The 20,455-nt window shown below is 41.2% G+C and overlaps 1 protein-coding gene across 3 annotated transcripts; it reads left to right on the top strand.

The window, feature by feature from the left end:
* Positions 1–2,200: 2,200 nt before the first annotated feature.
* On the top strand, positions 2,201–18,360 carry LOC137482419 (P2R1A-PPP2R2A-interacting phosphatase regulator 1). 3 transcript variants are annotated; one of them, XM_068204704.1, is made up of 10 exons: positions 2,201–2,576; positions 5,824–5,902; positions 9,841–9,897; positions 11,966–12,009; positions 12,089–12,143; positions 12,571–12,663; positions 13,120–13,208; positions 13,840–13,904; positions 14,915–15,011; positions 18,308–18,360. In XM_068204704.1, the coding sequence occupies exons 1-10, from the start codon at positions 2,428–2,430 to the stop codon at positions 18,354–18,356; spliced, it is 777 nt and encodes a 258-aa protein (XP_068060805.1). In that variant the 5' UTR covers positions 2,201–2,427; the 3' UTR covers positions 18,357–18,360. The 3 variants fall into 3 exon arrangements, with proteins under 3 accessions (XP_068060805.1, XP_068060804.1, XP_068060803.1); XM_068204703.1 differs by having other exon boundaries at positions 13,843–13,904; positions 16,035–18,347; XM_068204702.1 differs by having other exon boundaries at positions 16,035–18,347.
* Positions 18,361–20,455: the final 2,095 nt, after the last annotated feature.

Below are 20,455 nucleotides of genomic sequence, written 5' to 3'. Positions count from 1 at the left end.
TGTCTCATTAACTGTTTTTGATGCTTACATTTCTTTCACTGAAATGATACTGTTAATGAAGAGCTTTGTGCTGGCATGCACAAAGATGCATGGAGTTGAGTTAAAAGACCCACAAGATTACATTTCAAATATTTATAGGAGTTTTTGATATGTATTTATATTGAAAAACCCAGAGAAAAAATCCTTATCTTGTATTATTGCAAAGGAGAAATCCCTTTCACAGTCCTGTGCCCCTTACACTATGGCGTATCACAGGTGGTAACGACACCCTTTTGTGAGGTGATATAGAATTGCCATCTCCTGCAAAGACTGAGAATGTAAATATCTAAATAATTTTGCTTAATTTCTAATAATTATGACCAGTCTGATTCGCTGGAAAAATTAGGATCTGCAGCTGTGAAAGGAATATACTGTTAATCACCTTTTGCTGCCGCCATTCTCTAAAAGCAATGCAGCACTTTTACAGAACCTGCACCAAAATCCTTGTCTGGTGCTTCAGCACAAGCATTTCACAGCTTGGAACAGCTTCCATACCTTCATTTCCCATGGCCAGAATTGCCTAAAAGGCAATTCAGGTGAAAGTTCCTAGCAAAACGTCTAGCTCTGAATGGAAATCTATTCACAAATATGCTGGTTCTCTTAATACAAAAGCCACCTGCAGGATCTGACTGCAGCACTAAACTATGTGGATTTTGCTATTTATTTTTATTGTGGAGTTATTATATTATGTCCTTGCCACTAAGGGCAGCAAACAGCTTCAAATGCCATGTACCAGGATACTGTTAAGGAAAAAGTCAACAATATCCAAAATGTGGCTGAGAGCTCAAAAACATCTGCTCCATGTTCTCAAATTTTCCAGTGCCAGGCACATCATCCTGCTGTCTGACCAGGATTTACTGTAGCCAAGAGAACTTTAATGGGAATAAATGTCCAAAGAAAAGTGGGGACTGTCAGGGTGACCCTCAAAGGGCTGAGGAGGGTAAGGAGGCAAAGGGAAAGTTGTGCTGTGGAACAGAACGATGGAAATGAGGAAATCACGAGTTGTTGAGTTAGATAAACAGCACCACGGCAAGAGGGGTTAAGAAAGGAGAGAACATGTTAAACAGAGCCTTGGGAGGGTGAAGGATGGATATTCAGAGTGGGGCAACAGAGACTGAAAGAATGAGATACGTGAGTACAGTGATACAGAGGGACTGGTGGGCATGAAGTGAGTGATGATGTTGGGGGTATTTAATAATGTCAGGAAAATACCCCTGTGGGTGAAATAAACACAGCCACAGTCACAAAATGCCATCAGCCTTAGATAAATTAGTAACCATGGAGCCCATGAAAAAATGCTTTAGCTTTCCATAATCTACCCTCCTTCTCTGGCTATTTCTGTTCCTAGAGACTGCCTGAAACTCTCACTCTAAACAGATGAAGAGATGGAGCACCTCTCTTATGAGGAAAGGCTGAAACAATTGGGATTGTTCAAACTGGAGAAGAGAAGCTTCGGAGTGACCCAATTGTGGCTTTCTGGTACCTGAAGAAAATTTACAAGAAAGATGGAGAGATTATTTACAAGGGCCTGGACTGACAGGACAAGGGGGAATGCTTCAAATGAAAAGTGGGTTTAGTCTGGATATTAGGAGGAAGCTCTCCCCTGTGAGAGCGGTGAGGAGCAGGCACAGGGTGCCCAGAGAAGCTGTGGCTGGCCCATCCCTGGGAGTGTCCAAGGCCGGGTTGGACAGGGCTTGGAGCACCCTGGGACAGTGGAAGATGCCCCTTCCTATGGCAGGAGGATGGATCAAATCGGTTTTTAAGGTCCCTTCCAATCCAAACCATGCCATGATTCTACGGGTAATGCCCTGTTAAGGCAAACCAGATTCCCCACTTCTTCCCAAGAGTGAGGAGCCTCAGCACTGTCCACCAGCCAGTGTGGCACTGGCCTTCCAAGCTATTTCACCACAACCTCCTCTAGGGATAAACTAGGGCCACACGCAGCTGTTACAGTATTCTGAAGGCGTTTGGTTTTATTCTTTATTCCTGGAGCTGTCTGGGCCTGCACAGAACCATCCGCTGGTACTTCTGCGATGAGCGGAAGAGCGCGGCACGAACCCAGAGGCGGTATTTTCGCTGTGCAGCGCTCAGCGCGGCGTCCCCTGGCCGGAGAGCGCTGCAGAAGGAGCACGCTCCGGGCCCCTCACGGCTGCCAGAGCCGAGCCCGGCCGGCCGCAGCCCGAGCGCTGCGCCTGCGCCCTGCGGCCGGGCCCGCCTGCGCTGGGGCCGGCCGGGGAGAGCGGCCCGGGGCCCGCGGGGGCCGCGGGAACCAGCGGGAACAGCGGGCACGGGCCGCCCCCGGAGCCCCGGGATGCGGCTTCGCTGCTGCGGCAGCCCCCCCGCCCGCGGGCTCGGCAGGGCCGGGGCAGCGGCGGCCTGAGGCCGCGGATGGGCGGAGCGGGAAGAGCCGGAGCCGCCGCGATGGCTCAGGAGAAGATGGAGCTGGACCTGGAGCTGCCGCCGGGGAGCGCCGCGGCCCCGGGCGACGGCGGCGGCCTGAGGCGGTCGAACAGCGCCCCGCTCATCCACGGGCTCAGGTGAGCGGCCCGGGGGGCTCCCGGCCCGGCCCGGCCGTGCGGGGGCTCCGGGGATGCTCCGGGGGATGCACTTTTCCACTCCGGGGAAAAGCGGGCTCCTGAGCGCTGTCCCAGGCTGGGAGGGATTTAGGGAACGTACCAATGTATGGAGGGGTGTGAGGAAGCCCGGCAAGACGGGCTTTGGTTTTGCTGAAAACGCTTTGTTTTCACCACGGTCTGCTGTGTGTTGCAGAGAAACACCGTCCGCAACGTCAGAGTTGTGGCTGTTCTTGTACATCGATTAACAATCGCGATGATTTCTGTAATGGATCTAGTCAGAACAAAATAAATCACTGCTCTGGTATGGTTACAACAGTAAATGCTTTCGGAGCAATCAGGCAAATTTGGTCCGGAAGGTCATTTCACGGGACCTTGACGTAAGTTTTACATTTAGTGTAGAACAGTGTGTCAGGTGGCCAGGAATTTTCCTGGGTGGTACTAATTTCTGCACTATGCATTAAGGGGAGAAATGCAGTGTGCTGTGTAGACAGTTGTGCTTGGATGTTGCCACCAGCCTGTGGCAGGTCTGTTTTCAGGAGGGTTGGGTGTTTGCCAGGTCTGGCTCTCTTCAGTCCACAGGACAGAAAGTGGCAGTGGCAGGCAAGGGCAGGTAAAAGCTTTCAGACAGGTAGGGTTTCTTGTACAGTTTTGTTTGGGTAAGTTTATAAGCCAAAGGGCTGTTTCTTGTCTCCTCTGGGTTGAGAAGTTGGGAGATGCCTCCTATGCTACATGGTGTGGCTTCCATCCAGCTGTAAGGTGGTCCATGTGCTGCTGCTGTTAGTGGTGTGTCTGCATTCTGGGAGAGCATGTTGACAATAAGTTTCATAAACTGTAGTATATTAAGTGATAAGTATTCCCGGTGGATTGATTTTTTTCCCTTTCTGTTTCTGTAAGGAACTGGATATGAAGAGATTAACAAATCTCACATACCTCTTCTACCAAAATGGTTAACAGTGCCTGACAGTTCATACAAAATACTACTTCTTGCCTATTCTATCATGATTTAATGATAAGTGAATGTAATTTTGATTCTTTTACATAATCACAATGAAACTACTCCCATTTTACGTTTTGATGCAGTATGGAAGGGTTGTGTATGGCAGCTCTCCCCTGGGAGGTTTCTGAGCAGGTAAACTAATCGTGTAACTGAGACAAGATGTTTTTATAATCTCAACCTTTTGTAAATTGGAAATTGTAAGACCCTTGACTCTTAAAAAAAACCCTGAACAAATTATTTAGTTGTGGTGGTTGTGCAAAACCACCACATTAGTTCAGGGTTGGGCAGTTAGAAGGGTAAGCCTGAGCTCTTGCCTCGACACTGGGCATACACTATGGGTTAGGTGTTCATACAAATAAAACTGAAATGCCATTGAGCTAATCTGAGGTGGTTGCAGTGGTTTGCCTGTTAGTTTGGAGTTTTCCACCAGAATACTGTTTTTGTAAGATTGCAGCTCTTGGCAAGAAACTTCAGTTTTTCCCAGAATGGCTTTGTTGGGTAAGCTGAAACAAAAGCTCTTGCTCTTACACAGCTTGCTTTTTCTCCTCTGCCTCCTGTTTTGACTTCTTCATTTTTTAGTAAGGAACTTGAAAAATGAGTTGCCATAGATCCAGAGAAGAGTTATAAGTGTAATATTTTAGATCACAAAATTTACATTTCACATAACTTTTCACTCTTGTTTTTGTGCCAAATAAAATTGATTTTTAATGGGAACTGTAGTTTTCTGTGAAAAGTGAATGTGAGATCTGACCAGTTCTGGTGTTTTTGCAAGGGAGATTAAAGATAGGATTATTTGTAGGTCTTTTTTTCTCTTCCTCTCTGCTACTTAGCAGTGACTATTGGACTCAGGCTGTGGTAATGTGGGACAGGATTGTTCCAACCTGTTTTCTTGACTCAGACCCAGGATTTCAGGATGTGCTGTTTGTCTTGTGTTTGCATGCCAACCAGTACACTTACACTGAAAGGAATTGTGGCTGCTGGCCTCAGCCAAAACTCATCTCTAAACATCATGTCATGGATCCCTTCAATTTCTCCTCTTCCACCTCTGTCAAATGGCAGCTGTTTGATCTCTTGTGGGTGTGAGCTGAGTGAAACTTCTTGGAAAATTGTAAATGATGTCTGGTCCTATGTACTTGACATTTTGGAGAAGGAGAGTCTATGCATTTTTCTTGGCAGAAAGTACAGTGCTTATGCCAATTGCTCTTGGCTTTTATTTCACAGTATAAGTTTTATTTGTTTTTTATTTACAGCTACATGAAAACTGTCTAAAACTTATGTGTCTAATTGGTGTGTTTTAAACTAGAGAATTATGACAACGGGGTGTCATGAAAGTGCAGTAGGGTTATTAATCCTTACAGCAAGGTATTGCTGTTGGTCGGGTTAGTTTTAAAGAATTTGTATTTGTGGGAGGCTTTTGTTCATCCCAAATTAGCAGCTGAAACAAAAAGATACTGCAATTCCTCATTGATTTCTGGGCATGGGGATTGTAGGGTTGTGGCTCAACATTTTTTTTTTCTAGTGACCATAAAATTTAGTTTATTTCTGCAGTCACATTCATTAAGTGCTGATCATTGGCTGTTGATAACATTGTTGATGACATGACCAGTAAAACTTGCTTTAGGAATCAATAGAACTAAAATTGCCTTGAGAAAGAAGTTCATTTTGTGTCAGATAAATAATCCTATACCATTTCAATTGATACACTGCTGTGGGGCCTTAAAAGCTGGGTTTACAGTAAGTTTAATTTAACTTTTGCTGGCAGAATGTTCAGAAGATATTGAATGTTTGTAGTGTTAAGATTTATCAAGATGCTGTATTTTTAAATTCTGTTTCAGCTGTGGGATCGAAGCTTGTTTCAGTTACTGCTCACAAGCCATTTATACATTTGTTCTGTTGAATGACATTTAAAGCAATATACAAGCAGGAGCCATTCCAAACATACTAAATCCCCACAGTCTAAACAATTCTTCAGTTATTTTGAAGACACAGAATGATTAATTGAAATCATTAATTGAAGTAGCTGGGAATTGGAGGATGAACGAGTTGATTTGCACTCTCTGCCAACAACCTAAAAGAGTTCTTACCTACCTGTCTCTGGAGTGCTTTTTGACAGGAGAGCTGTCACAGCATTTGGAAGTGAGCTGCTCTGAAGAGGTGCTTTTTGCTAGGAAGGAAATGGCTTTTGCATTTGACGAGTGTTTCTTTCCACAGCGATAACTCCCAGGTGTTCCAGGCCAGCGTCCTGCGCACCCGCAGGAACAGCACCACGGTCATGAATCGGCACAGCCTGGTAAGGACACTCCTACACCAACCCCACAGGTGCCAGGCAGAAGTGTGCAAACAGGAATAAACAAAATTAGATTGCAGTCTGTGAAACTATCACCGCATTGCTTTCAGAAAGAAGGCTCTTGACTGTGACATTAATATGCTGTAGCTATAATGAAATGTTACTTCTAGATCATTTGGCTTGGAGAATGCCTGTATTTCATTGTGATCATAACTTTGCTTGTAAAATAGATGTTCCAAGGTAGAGTAAGAAAGGTCGTTTGCTAAGAAAACTAATTATACAACTGTACCGTTAATAGTAATCAATGTCTTAAGTGATTTCTGATGCTTAAGGAAAAAACTGCAGACAAATACTTCAGCAAGGTTGCATCTGTAACAAAACCAGAATAGTTATATAAAGAAAAGATTGGTGGGAAAGCCTTTCTCTTGCTGGGATGAAAAAAACTGAAAGAAAGTGTTATGGTCAAGATTTCCTAATCAAGTCTCTTTCTTCGTATTTTTAGGGCAGCAGCTTAGTGTAAATCTGTTTGGGCTTGTGGTCAGGCAAGAGGAGAATAAAAAGAAAGGTGAAAGCTCAGTTTATTGTGTTTACTCCTGAAGATCCTCTGTTGTTGGGCTAAAAAGATGCTAATTCAGGATGCCTTGCCCAGAACTTGCTGGAAAGCCAGAGCTAATTCACTGATGGGCTGCTCTTCTGCCTGCCCCTCCTAAATGTTGTAGTCTCCTGGACTTAACCAGTGTTTCCATCTTCATGGGATGATGTTCCTAACCCTTCCCCTCACACTAATGTTATTAAAAAATGTCCTTCTTCTTCACTCTCAGCTGACCAGGTGCTAAGAAAATACATGAAATTTTTCTTACACTGAAAATCAAGTTCCCTACTGACTGCTAGATCAGTGCCTTGTCTGCTTTGAAATGCTCCTTTGAGTTATGATCTGGGTTATGGTTCTGTTGAATATGGCAGGGAGGATGGAATTGGAAAGGATCTTAGAGATTGTCATCCTTCTGTGGTCTTAAACCAGGATCATCCACAGATAAATGATTTTGTGATAGAATTAAACTTTCAGCATCAAGGACCGTAAGCAACCTTCCCTGATATTTTTCCTATAGCAAAGAAGTACATTTAGTTTTATGATGCTAGAGACATTCTAAGGAGCTAGATCACATCTACTTTTGTAAATTAAATTTTGCATAAGAAGGTGATAAAGTGTATTTCAAAACCTACTTCTTTGTATTCAAGAAAACTAATCCAAGTTTTACTGCAGTGTAAACTGTAAGAGGGTTAAAAGATTCAATAAGCACCTGAAACTTCTTTATTACAAGTATTGCAAGTACAGCTTAAATTTTATGTTTTGTTAAACTGTGGAAAAAAAAAGTTGATTAGTGTTTGTCTAATCTGTGTGGTGTTTAGCAACAGGAGTTGCTAAAATCTCTGGTAACTGAAGGTCATACCCATCAACTCCATCTTCAGTGCTGTCCCAGTTGCTCAGCTGAATTCCACAATCTGTGTTTGCAGTAGCTTCTCCAAGTCTCAGACTTCAGCTGGTTTATAATGATGACTGCAAGGGCAGTGGTGCCATTTGGGCTGGGGCTTGATCTGCAGTTTTCTGACACTACATGTAATTGCCAAGGAAGGGTTAACCAGGCTCTGCAGTATCTGCAGTTTATTTTCTTCCAGGAGATACCAGTGAGTAAATGTTTTGGTGTTTTTTTGATTTGTTTTGCACGGCTGGGGTTTTTGTTTTGTTGCTTAAGCAGAGCAGTTGAGTCTGTGGTTAGATGTTTAGGTGCTATTTCAGCAGAAGCAGTTAAAGAAGTTAAATTTTTTCTATTTTTTTTAAGCTGGGTAGTTTCCCTGCAGGGTTCAGGTGGCTGTGCTGCAGGAGGCAGAGGGCACTGCAGGGCAGGGCAGAGGCACTGGGGCAGTCCCTGCTCACCTGGGCAGTGGCTCCTGCCAGCCTGGCACTGCTGAAACTTCACCTGCACTGGAGCACAGTATCTGACACATTGGAGTAGGGGGAAGGTCATAGTATAGTGGTATGTAATGTTTTTATTAAACTTTTTGCTCTCTTAAAACAATGAGGATTTGAGTAGCATAATTTTAATATATGGGTTCAGTTTAGCAAGTATCCTTTGAAAATGACATGTTTCTTTTCACAAGAATTAAAGGATGCAAACAGAGCAAAAGTGAGTCTTACACACTGACAAAGCAAGGATGATGACTTGTTGGAAACAAGATGTAGGATCCTCAGAGCTGTGTTAGTGCATCAGACCCTGCGGAGAAACACTTAATTGTCTTTTTATATTTTTTTTTTATACTGCAAGCCACTGGTTTTTACATATTCTATTAATGTCAAACCTTAAAGTATGTGGATCACAGTCATAAAATTAGAATATAATGAGTGGAACAAATGCATTTCTACTGTGGAATGACAGAGTGAATAGGCAGGAATGCACTATTGTCCAAATCCTTTTCTATGTGTGAGAATCAAGGTCAGCTCAAGGTCTGCATGGGCTGGTGCAGCTTGGAGGAATTTTTATTAGGAGCACAGGATTTTTGGGAGCCCAGTGTAATAGTAAAGCTGACCTAAACTGGACCTTGGAAGTAGCAAATCAAGATATTATAGCTGTTAGACTTTAGTATTATATATTATGATGACTAAATTCTGGCACAAATATTAGTCATCATCTGTGTGAGCCTGATAGGCTGAATTCTTTTGTGAGAAGCAGGGTGTGATGTCTTCATGTTTGTTTTTTTAGAAGGAGGGTTCTGGATGTATGAAGCAGTAATAGTCTGTGTTAGCTCACCCTGTCAGGCAGCAAAATCCTTGTATTCTCCGTGGCACTGATTAGAAGATGGTGCAGTAAGAGTTAACTGAATGTTTGTTAGTTCTCCAGCTTCAGCATGATGAAGAGCTCTAGTAATGTTTTGTGAAGCAGATGAAGCCTTATAATGAATGAAGTATAAAAACACCTATAATAATGCAAGTCTGACTTGCTGAAGACATCCATTTTGAAAAGACACCTTATTTTTTGGAAGGATTGTCATCTTACAGAGAAGTTAAACCTCTATTCATGTCTTTGGTTTAGAATTTTTGTTCCCTGAATTGCTATGACATAAATAAACTGAGGATTGACAATGTGAGGGATGGAAAATTTATGAAAGAAAATGATATTTTGAGAAATAATCACTTTAAATTACTCGGTTTTGGGTGTGCCGTTTTAGATCATAGCATTCCAGTGAGATCTTGATGCAAAACTGTCAACATTAACAGAAGACCATTTTTAGTGACGTCTTCTCTGATTTCACCCAAATTGGTGAAGCTCTTGAGAAACCATAAAGAAAGTGTTTAACTCTTTGTTAGCCTTCTAATGGCTGATTTTTTTCACCTGTCAAAGTAGTCATTTATAAACAGACAACAATCCAGGAACCTTTTTTGTGCAATTCGTTGTTTTGGCTTTGTATTTTAATGGATCTATTGTGGAGCTTTCTGGACCACTTAAATGAAAATAAATATTCTGAGTCACATAAAGGAAAATATATATGCCAACATATATACTAGGGGTGACAGTGTGCTAGTGCAAAGCAGCTCCATTCTATGGGGAAAGCTGTCAGTTCTAGTTGCCTGGAAATGGAATGGAAGCCAGGCTGATACCAATTAGCATCTGTGAGCTTACAAAGCAGTATAATGTGGAGATACATATTAACATGCAAGAATGCAACATTCTTGCAAGTAAGTAATGTAGGATATATATATATATATATATATATATATATATATATATATATATATATATACAGTGAGAATGTTACAATTGATATGGATTTTTTTTAAAATTAGTTTCTTTTTAGTTTGGGGCAGCACTAGTTTACTATAATTTCTGTGGCACCTTTCCCTTCCTTCTGCTGTACGTTCAATTGTATGTGACTTTGTTTTGCAGTTTGTGCCGTCATCTCCTATCCGTATTCCTAGCAGCCGTCTTCATCAAATCAAACAAGTAAGCACAGATTCTTCTAAAGGAGTTTTTTATAGGCAGCTGGGTTTTTTGCAGTCGATGTTTAATGTCCTTCAACTGGCTGTAGGTTTTATTTTCAAACTGCCTGTCCAGTTCCACATTTCATGAAGCAAAATGCAAATTACTGCAAGGAGAAGATTTGAGCAGAGAAAGGATTCTTAAAATGGACATTTTAGAAAGGAAACCTTTAATGTAAACCCTTAGGGTAAAGTTTCACCATGTTTTTGGCAGCAGTGCCAGCATAAATATTCGGGGCCAATAACAAAGTGTTCCTTAACTTGTGTTGGCACAAGGCTCTTGTGCAGCCAGAAAATGAGCAGGATAAGGAAGCACTCTGGCTGAAAAATAGTCTGTACTCTTCTGGCTGGGCTATTTTTCATCTGTATAATTTTCTTATCCAGATCCCTGTACTTGTGCTGTCACAGCAGGAGCTGAGGGGGAAGGGCAGCAGAGCAAACACTCGGGAAGGGGGGTGGTGTGGGGAATATCAGAGCAGGCTCAAATAGCTCTGCTCCCAGCCAGCGCACTGCAGGCTGAGGGCTCCAGCTTTCAACAAGCTCCAACTCTTGTGTCTCCTTCATTTTATACCTCCACTTTTTGACAGTAAAATGGTTATAAAATTGGCTTGAAGATGCTTTATTTTTTTTTTTTTAAGGGGGCTAGTTTTCAATGGATAGGCTTGATTTTTTACAGGGTCAAAAGTTAAGAAAACAATTTAATGCTTCAGGCAGCATTTTTAGGGCATGGTGCCTGAGTGGTGGAAGGCACTTCTGCTTCCTACCTCGCTTATTTAAGGTAGTTGCACAGTAATCCTGAAGAAAATAACTGCTTGCTTTCATTATGTAAATAATTTACTGGCTTGAGTCGACTCTGAAGCACTCAGGTCTGTTGTACAGCTCTTTTTATCAATATAAAAACGCTTAGGATGAATATGTAAATATCATAGAATTATAAATTAGTTTGGGTTGAAAGAGACCTTTAAAGGTCATCTGGTCCAACCCCCCTGCAGTGAGCAGGGAGATATAATGAGAAATATGCTGAGAGCAAAGGAATGAACTGTTGTGGCTCTGCTCTATTACCTGAAGTAAAGTTTGATAATTCAGTCTTCTGGAAAATGCTTCTGCATTCATTGTTTGTGTCATCCATTTATTAAAGCAAACAGTGTAATTTCCTAATTTGTGTTTGAGCATTAGATTCACTAGTTGGAATTAATTCCATGTCCTGTATACTCACTGAGAACCTGTGTGATTCACTTCTGATCTCTTTCAAATCTGAGCAAATTATCACACAGGTGAAAAATTTAGACACTTCCCACTTATGATGAGGATTGTGAAGATGTTTGCTTGAACTTTTACTCTTGAATTAGGGAACCCACTCATTCACTGAACAAACTGAGTAGCATTCAGTTAATTTTAAGGAATTGTGTCTGCCTAAGAGGAGATTGAGACATGTTTGTACTTGGTGTTAATGTTTAGTTTAATTTTATATATTTGATTAATTTTAATAATATTTTATGGAGTTTTTTTTTAGAAAAAAAACCTTACTGACTCCTGAATTCATTGTGTGCAATGCAGTGTATTGCAAATGAGATGCTGACAAGTGTCTAGTTAGTCACTAATCCATAGAGTAAGGTAAGAATCCAGCCATGTTTTTGAGGTTTATCTGTACTAGCATCCCCTTTGTAAAATGAAATTACTCAAGACTGCATAAAGACGCTCTGGCGTGTGCAGAATTTCAGGTTCATACTATCATTATTCAGTTTTGTAGCTACTTCTTGGTTAGTAATGAAAATAAAGCTGCTTGGGAAACAACCAGCTCACATAAGCACTTCTTACATGATGGTCTCTCCTGCTACATCTCTTTCTCATCCTCTCCTCCTCACTCCTTTCCATGGATGAGAACTTGAGGTTATTGTTGCTTAATCGAGTTAAATTAAATTTTCCATGTGCCAAAGTGAAGTGAAACCACAGATTTTCTGATTTGCTGGAACAAAGTGGGTTTTTTTTGTTTTTTTTTTTTTACCTTATTTCTTCATGTGCTAATGTTTTAGGAAGAAGGAATGAATTTGCTGAACAGGGAAACCGTTCGTGAAAGGTGAGCACTAAGGCAAAGCAGAACAGTCACTGCAGCCGTCTGTGGGCCCGGGACAATACATTTCTTTTCTTCTTTATAGAGAAGTGCAAGTAGCAATGCAGATGAGCCACTCATGGGAGGAGAGCTTGAGCCTGGTAATGCATTCATGCTTTAATTTGTGTTTCTGTCATCAGTATCAGGACACTAGAGACTCTCTCATGTCAACATTTCCTTTGATAGTTTGACCTACAGTTAAGTTGTTAGTATAGTACTGCTTTTGATCCGCAATTTATCACACTAACAAGGCTTAGAATTATCAGCTGTTCAAGGTACATGTGGGTTCCTTGGGCTGCTGTGTCAAAAGGAAATTGCATGGATGTCTGCCTATTCAAATTTTCTTCCATGTTCTGATACTCTCCATGTAATGTTTAAGGCTTTTTTTGTTTTTGTTAAGCATAAACTCATAAATGGCTGCCCAATAATTGTTGATATGATGGAGGATAACTTTGGGATTTCACACCGATCAGTCCTTTTCTTGTTAAGGAACCTGCTTGTAAGATTAATTATGTGTACTGTTTACAGAGTGACAATGATTTTGAAAAATCACTATCACCAAAGCAAGTAGACTTTGTTCCAGTTTCTCCAGCTCCTTCACCTACACGAGGAATAGGGAAGGTGAGCAAAATGTGGTAATAATGGTTTTATCTTAAGTAGAGCTAAATAAATGCAACCAAATTAGTAGCAAAAGATGAAGCCACCTGCTCCTTTCTACCTCAGCTACATACAAGAAACTAGAGAGTAAATAAAACCCCCTAAAACCCCAAACCAGAAAATACCAGGTGCTCATATTGTGGATGTGAATTTCTGTGGAGTGTTCAGCTGTTATGCTGTGGTTAATAAAAAACAAGTAAGTCTGTTTAACCAGAGTACAGTGAAATAAATCTGCATGAAAATGGAATCTGTCCAATTTTAATTTTTTTTTCTTAGTAGCAAAAAGGGATGTCTCAGTATAGCCAGTGACTGGTTGCTGAATTTGATAGTGGGTTGTTGATTTCTCTGCAGTTAAGCATCAATTGTTACCACATGGGAGTGATGCAGTATTTATAGTAACACAAACTCTTTTCCTCTCAGCAATGTTTCTCACCATCTTTGCAAAGTCTGGTGAGCAGCAGTGGGTTGCCTCCAAGTCCCAGCCCAAGTCCCACAAGGAGATTTTCAAGGTAAGTCACTAGATCATATCAATGACAGAAAATTAACCTAGCTTGTTCATAGTAGGCATTTGAAATACCAGAATTTGTTGCATCCGTAATTGATTTCTGAGCACAAACATAATTTCATATACTCGTGTAGACTTTAGATTTTATAGTGGTGTAAAACACTTGTTAAAATCCTCATGTCATAGCATTGGGAAATGGGCTGCGTTGTGGCATCTGTCTTCCCAGTGTAGTCTCTATATTGCTATCATTCACATTTTAGTAATTGAATTCTGAGGGAAAGAAAATACAAACAGATTTAGGGTTTGTTACTCCTTTTAGTGATGTGGGCATACAATTAAATTTTACTAGGCCCTCACAGTTCAGCCTGTCAACTGAGATGTAGTCAATGCCTGGATGAGAGCTTTTAGGCTGCTCCACTTGTGAAATAATGTAATTAAACATTCCCTGCTCAGTTCTGTGCTTCCTGGCCTATCTTCAGAAGGGAAAAAAAAAGGACTTGTTTTGGATAAGCTGTTTTAATGCCTGTTTTCTTAGTGGTTTCCACCCAGTAGTTTGTTTTCTGAATATCTTTTGATTCTTTTTTCAACCTTTCTCTTTTAATGGTGATCTCAGTGCAGTATTTGTCTTCTTTTAGCAGGAGAAGCCAGAGCCCAATTAACTGCATTCGACCAAGTGTTCTTGGATCAATCAAAAGAAAAGGTGCAGTATTTAGGTTTGGCAAATACAATAGGCCAACTTTTTAGTTATATAATAATTCATAAAGCTTTCTTCATAATTCTGTCCAGTTGGCTGATTTTTCAAAAAGTAACTAGAAATAGAAGTTATTACACAAAATGAAACAGGCAAATCATTAAATTAGATTTTACTATTCCATAAAGCTTTTAATTCCATAAAGCTAATAATTGTTTTGTTCTAATTCCTCCCAATTGCTGTGGTCATACAGATGTGATAAAAAATCTGATGTAACCTGCCTAACAAAACAATAAATACAACTATTGGTATATTTAACTTAAACAGAAAACTTTGAAAGTCCTGGTTAACTGAAGCACACAGGTACTGTACACTTAAGTTAACTCTTCAAAACCCAAAGCTGATGCACAGGCCTGGTAGCCACCTTACAGCTTTATTAGGAAATATTTATCTGTCTTTCTGCATTTTTCTTCAAGTTTAACTTGTGGGAATTTTATTGCACCTATTTTTATATCTTCAAGCTTCACCTCTGTTACAGAACATCTCTGGCTCTGAGACAACTTTTAAAACACTTTAATCTGAGTTCTGTCATAGCCTTTTAAAGCATATGTCTATCCTCTCCTCTTCCAGAGTGCTTGGAAATCAAAGTCAATAGAAAAGCTTTGTGATAATTCTGGAGTTTGTTCCTTTTCCTTATTTTCAGCTTCTCTGCTCTGCTGGAGCTGGTCAGTTAACTGATAGTTGGATAAAATTAAACAAAAGGATTATTCTTCACTACTGAAGAAAAAATATCTGATATCTAAGACTTAGTTAATTATTCACTAAACTGTACTGAAGCTAGGACAAAATGTCTCCAGAAAGTAGACAGTCTTTAAAACTTCAGCATCTAAATTCTGTGTTCTGCATATGAAATATTGTAAGTTTGAAGCTCTATTCTGTTTGCTCTGTAGAAGTACAGTGAAAGTAGATTTTAGTTTAAATGAGTCGTAATTTTTACCACTTGGAATCTCTTCCCAAAGGTGTGACAGAGATGGAAGATCACCCGAAAAGATTATTCCAAGGATCCACCAACATGCTAACCCCCGAGGCTGCACATCAGGCGGACCTTGGAGCATGGTAAATCTGTGCTGTTTATTGTACCTTCAGCAGAAGCATTACAAATCTCTTTTTTTTTCTAGCAGTGATAATGCTTGAAGTTTTCTGGGCTTGTTTTTGTCTTGTTTTAATAGAGATACCTCATAATGTTACAGCACTGAAATTATCCCAGTAAACAGGCAGCAATGTTCCCTACAATTCTGCAGTTTCTAGGCCTGGCTGATAACATGGGATGTTGAGCATGTTTAGGAAAAGACACCTCATGGATGATAGCTTTTGGAGTCTGATTCAAATTGCAATTAAATGTGAATGCTGATGCTTTTTGGGTGAATTGGGTTTTTCTTCTTTTCCCTTGTTCTTAGTCACAGAGGAACATGAGTTTGTCTGACCCCTTCCTGGAGGGTCAGAGGAGCTGGGAGGAGATAAAAAGTACTTTGTTAAAAATTGTAGTGATTGGTAACAGCAAGGGATTTTGATCTAGTGTTTTAGTCAAAAGGTTAATCATACCTAGGGTGTGCCCACACAACTGTCAAGGGTTGTTCACAGTATTTCTGTCTTTTTGCCTCTCAGCTGATGTACAAGTCATGCAGAAGCTTTGAGTAGCAATAGCAAAATAGATGTTTTAAAGGTACTTTAAAAACATATCTTTTTTGCATACAGTGGGGATAGCAGTGTGGGTTCAATTGCTGCCTCTTGGTGTAGGAGATGGTAATTTAAAAAAAATCACTTTGCTGCTATCACTGATGACAGATCAGCTGTAGCTATGTCTTTGTGTCCTGTGAAATACGTAGTACAATGGAAGATGGACAATTTGTCATTGGCTCTCTTGGCAAAAAGGCCTCTGGCTGTTGTGCTGGCCCAGGGCTTTGAGGATGGAGTAAAGCTGGAGTGACTGTGTGTGTAGCTGCAGGGGTATTTCGGATCACAGGGCTTGCAGAGCTGCACATGTGTGTTTAGAACGGCGTTGTGATGATTTAGGCTGGTTTTGGGCACTTACCTGAGCCAGTGCCTCGTTTCTCAGCCCTGTTTTCTCTCTGTTTTCAGTCTGTCCTCACACGCCCTGGATGACAACAGGAGCAGTGCAGGCTCCTCCTGTGACTCCCCAGCTGAAGTTGGCACCAGCACAGACTCTCCAGTGTCGCTCTCTGACTCCAGATCCCCGTTTTTGCCAGTGGATCTCATGGCCAAGTTACCGATGAACTGAGGAGCAGGAATCTGCTGATGGACACCGGGAAACAGGCGGATATCGCCCCGACTTTCTGTTGTGTGTATCCATTCTGTTCCTCATAGGAACTTCCAGCAATGTCATTACTTCTAGAAAACTTCCAGAATAGTTCCTTGAGGAGGAATTCACCTTTCTAGTGATTTGTATGACATTTACTACAATACAGAAGCATTTGGGCTGCAGGCACGTTGGGTGCTCATGTCAGTCAGGCTGCTGGTTTGCAGTGGATGTGATCTCCTTGGCATGAGTTACAAACACTGTACATGTGTCCTGCTTGTGGAAGACTTGCCTTGCCAGCAGCCTGTGTCCTCCCTGCCTGTGGAGGAGCAGATAACTCACATTTGTCCTCAGCCTAAAACCAATGAAGCAGCTGACTAATTGTTTCTATTCCCAGAGTGTTAAGATATTTATATTTTTTTTCTTCTTCATATGAAAGGAAGAATATTGCAGGGGGGAAATTGATTACTATTAATATTATTGTGTTCTATTATGATTGGCTCTTAATCAAGTCTGTGTTCCAGTGGATGTCAGAAAATAACAAATTGGTGAATTGTCAAATTTATATGTTGGATTTCATTCATGATCATGACTGCTGTTGTGACTAAATCTAAATTAGGTGGGGAACATTCTTCTGGGGTTTTGTATCTGGCATTTGTTTCTTTTTCTTTCCCATTTAGATGATGTATAGGAGTGGTAGATGCTCTATTAAAGGTCTTTTTAATAGATAAAAATAGTGACAATATTTGGAACAATGCATTAAATCCTGAGATTTTAGTATTTAGTACTTCAGAAATGCATTATTTTAAGTCAGTATTTGTCCTCATATATGACAGATACAGTGAGGAATCTTGAATGCCTTTTTACAGCCTGAGGCCATCACACATATTTAATCTGTATTTAATTTCCTGATGTTGCTTCCTCAAACAATGACATCAAGTCATTTTTGCTGTTGAAAACTTCAGATGCTGATTGGAAGTCTGGAATCTGGTAATCTGAGATGCTTGAAAAGTCAGTGTGTTGAGATATCCTGATCTCAACTCTGAAATCCTCAACCAGGAGGAAGAATTTGCAGACCCCCCTATGGACAGCTGTCTGGGATTTTGCAGTGACACCCTCATTGGGGTTGTGCAGCTGAACTCCCCCAGCTGAGTCCCTCTTTGTACATGTCTGTGCATCTGTGCTATGTGGTTTCAAACCTTCTCTCCAGAGAGGTTAAGAATAAATTATTTTTAAACGCTAAATCTTCATAGTGTGTCATAAAGTGAGAAAAGTATGGAAACTTCCTTAAGTAGGAGAAAAACCTGCCCTGAACTCTGCTGTGAAAGATTCACATGGATGAAGCTTTGACTTCATTTTGACAGCAGCCATCAAAATGAGAAAGGGATGACTTGGAGAGCAAAGACCTGGCGACCTGAGGGCCAGTGACCCATTTCTGTGTGTCCTTATTGTAGAGAGAAAATAGAATGTATTTAATAGTCTGACTCTGTTCTAGTTAACATACCACATGGTTTACTTCTGGTATCATTCCTCTTAAATTATTGTAATAATCACCCTGCTGGTTGCAGTTCCTCCCCGAGTCCAGCTGCCCTTTGTCCCCGAGCAGAGGCACACGGGAGTGCTGGACTCTGTTTGCTCTCTCTGCTGAGGCAAAGTTTGGCTTTGCAGTTTCAGGTTTGTGCCAAAGAGTTGCTGTGCCACCACTCTTCTGTGGTGACAGCAAGACTCTTTTTTTTTTTTTTAATCTTGCTTATTTCTTAAGAAGGAACCTCCTGGTGTCTCTTCCACTCTTTGTTAGAAGACACATCAGTATAGGGGGGTTTAATAGCTGAGTGTGAGTCAACTTGTCTCTTTTCTGTTGAATATTTATGCTATTTTTCAAATAAGTGCCAATAAATGGAAAAATAAATGTGTTTTGCTGTTTCTGCATTTTTTTAGATAACCATATTCTTGTTTCCTTCTGGGATTAAATGCTTTCTTTTAAAATCAGAATATCTACTGTAATTTACTTCCACCCAGTCTAGTTAACATGCAAGCAGGTATTAAAATCTGCAGCAGACTTACCTTGTTTTCCTTGTGCAATGCTGTCTTGCAGGTCTGTGACAACTCTAGGAATAAAGAAGAATAAACCCAAACAGTTTTGAATACAAGTTACATGTGTCCCTAGTTTATACCTAGAGGAAGTTGTAGTGAAATAAAGAAGACAGAAGCTTCTGCTGGCTGCTGGGAAGTACTGAAGGTCTTAACTCTTGGAAGTGGGGAGTCTTTGTGGTTTGCTTCAATAGGGCAGTTAATCATAGAATTATGAAATGGGTTGGGTTGGAAGGGACCTTAAAAACCATCTCAATTCCATCCCCTGCCATGGCAGGGACACCTTCCACCAGACCAGGTGTCTCCAAGCCCCGTCCAACCCGGCCTTGAACAGTTCCAGAGATGGGGAGTCCACAACCTCTCTGGATCAATTAATGCTGTTGGAGGGAATGAAATTGTTATTTATCTGTATCTGTTCCTTTCCCTGCTTTTGCAAAACAGTAACTGCACTGAAATTGTGGGAAAGCAGCTCAGTTTTATCTCCACGTCACCAAGAAGCTGCAGTTTCTCTCCCTGGAGTCCAGTGACACATATAGGGTTTTTTCCCACTGAAATGAAAAATTCTGGAATCAATTATATTCCAGAATATGTATCTGGATACAGGGAATTAGGATGTTATACAATGCACATAATCAACCCTGTACTTGTCTAGGAACTCATGCTTTTAATATTGCCTCTGCTTCTCTCTGGGATTCTGCCACGAATGGCACCTTCCAAAAATCACACTTGGGTTTGGCACTTGCTTGGTCTGGTCAAAAATTATCCTGCAGGATTTGCTGGCAGTTAAATCAGATCTTGGGCCACTGTGTCCTCCTTGACAAATGATGGTTTGTGTTTTCCTTCCTTCAGCCTTCTCCAGAGTGACACAGTTGCTGAGGGAACGTCGGTAACCGTGCCAGTGCTCAGGGGGCTGTATTTTTGGAATGAACCCTTCAGTGGTTGCTGCATTTAGCAGAGATAGATACTTCCCTCTGGAAGAGAGGTACAAATGCCAGGAAAAACGAGCCTCTGCCTCAGCTAGATTGACTTGCAGGATCTTCTGTGTCTTGCCAGAGAGGCAGGTGACCTGAAGGCTCAACTGGGCAGCTGCCCAAGGTCCTCCTGAGATCCGTGTAAGAACTTAATCCTAAATTCTAACTTCTCATCCTTTTTTCAGAAAACTTGAATGTAAATGATCACCAACCCATAGAAACAAAACAAGTCTCCAAAGCCTGGTGAGACTGAGATATTTCCATTTATAGATGTGTGCTGTGGTTCCAGTATCAGTGCTGTTTGTGAGTCCAGCCCTGCTATTGTGCAATGATTTGCTGGTGAAGTGACTGGAGGGACCTCCAGCACTCCCTGAGCTTGAGAACAGCTTGTGCCTCCCCTAGCAGTCATCATTTCAGAAATGTTCACTTTATGCTGTTGTATTCTTGCATATGCTGGAGTCGTAACTCATTTACTTAAAATAGAGAGCTTTAGGAGTCATAATTAAACTGTGTGAGCTCTTCCTATCCTCTTTTAAGCAACCTTTCTCATCACCAACAGGCAGATGGAGTTTAAGTTGATCCCTCTTCTCCTGGAAGCAACAAGTTAAAATATTTGTACATGCAACTGAAGTTTACAGCTACAGCACAGTAATTAAAACCTTACTGACACAGAGAGGAGTGTTTGGCAAGAATCCTTTTCAATTAACTGGGTGTAAAAATTGTCACCTCAGGTTAATTTTCTAGGACTGATTGTTTTACCAGTGCCAGTGGGGCCTTCCCATTTCTGCATATCTGATGGGAGCATCCTTGTTTGATAAACTTGAGAGCAGTTGCCATCCAGCCCAGGCCTTGCTCAGGAGATTCTTTTCCTCTGGCATGGAGCACTCAAGGCAGACACTGTGCATCCCAAAAACCCAGACTGCTTCCACCACTGGAGCTTTGTGGTAGAAGCACAAGAGAGGAGGTGAGAAAAATAAGCTGAAGGAGAATAACCTTGTTTGACTGTCAGTAGCTGGCTCGGGAGCAGAAATTTCAGAAGGGGGGAGGAGTTGGGTGCATTCAAACCAAAACCAAACACAGCCTCCCCACCCCTTCGTGCTGGCTCCCCTGTGTCTCTCAAGGAACTGGTGAGACATCCCTAATGCCACAAAGATTCCTCGGACAAATCTGGCATTTATCAA

The sequence above is a fragment of the Anomalospiza imberbis genome, chromosome 14, assembly GCF_031753505.1.
Source record: "Anomalospiza imberbis isolate Cuckoo-Finch-1a 21T00152 chromosome 14, ASM3175350v1, whole genome shotgun sequence".
Taxonomy (NCBI): Eukaryota; Metazoa; Chordata; class Aves; order Passeriformes; family Viduidae; genus Anomalospiza; species Anomalospiza imberbis.
This window is presented reverse-complemented; position numbering and strand designations above follow the sequence as displayed.

Excerpts from the sequence above, each read along its gene's own strand:
- LOC137482419 (XM_068204702.1), top strand. The coding sequence starts at position 2,428 with ATGGGCGGAGCGGGAAGAGCCGGAGCCGCCGCGATGGCTCAGGAGAAG. Across the intron at positions 12,010-12,088 it reads AGGGAAACCGTTCGTGAAAG|AGAAGTGCAAGTAGCAATGC; the intron begins GTGAGCACTAAG and ends TCTTCTTTATAG. Across the intron at positions 12,144-12,570 it reads GGGAGGAGAGCTTGAGCCTG|AGTGACAATGATTTTGAAAA; the intron begins GTAATGCATTCA and ends TACTGTTTACAG.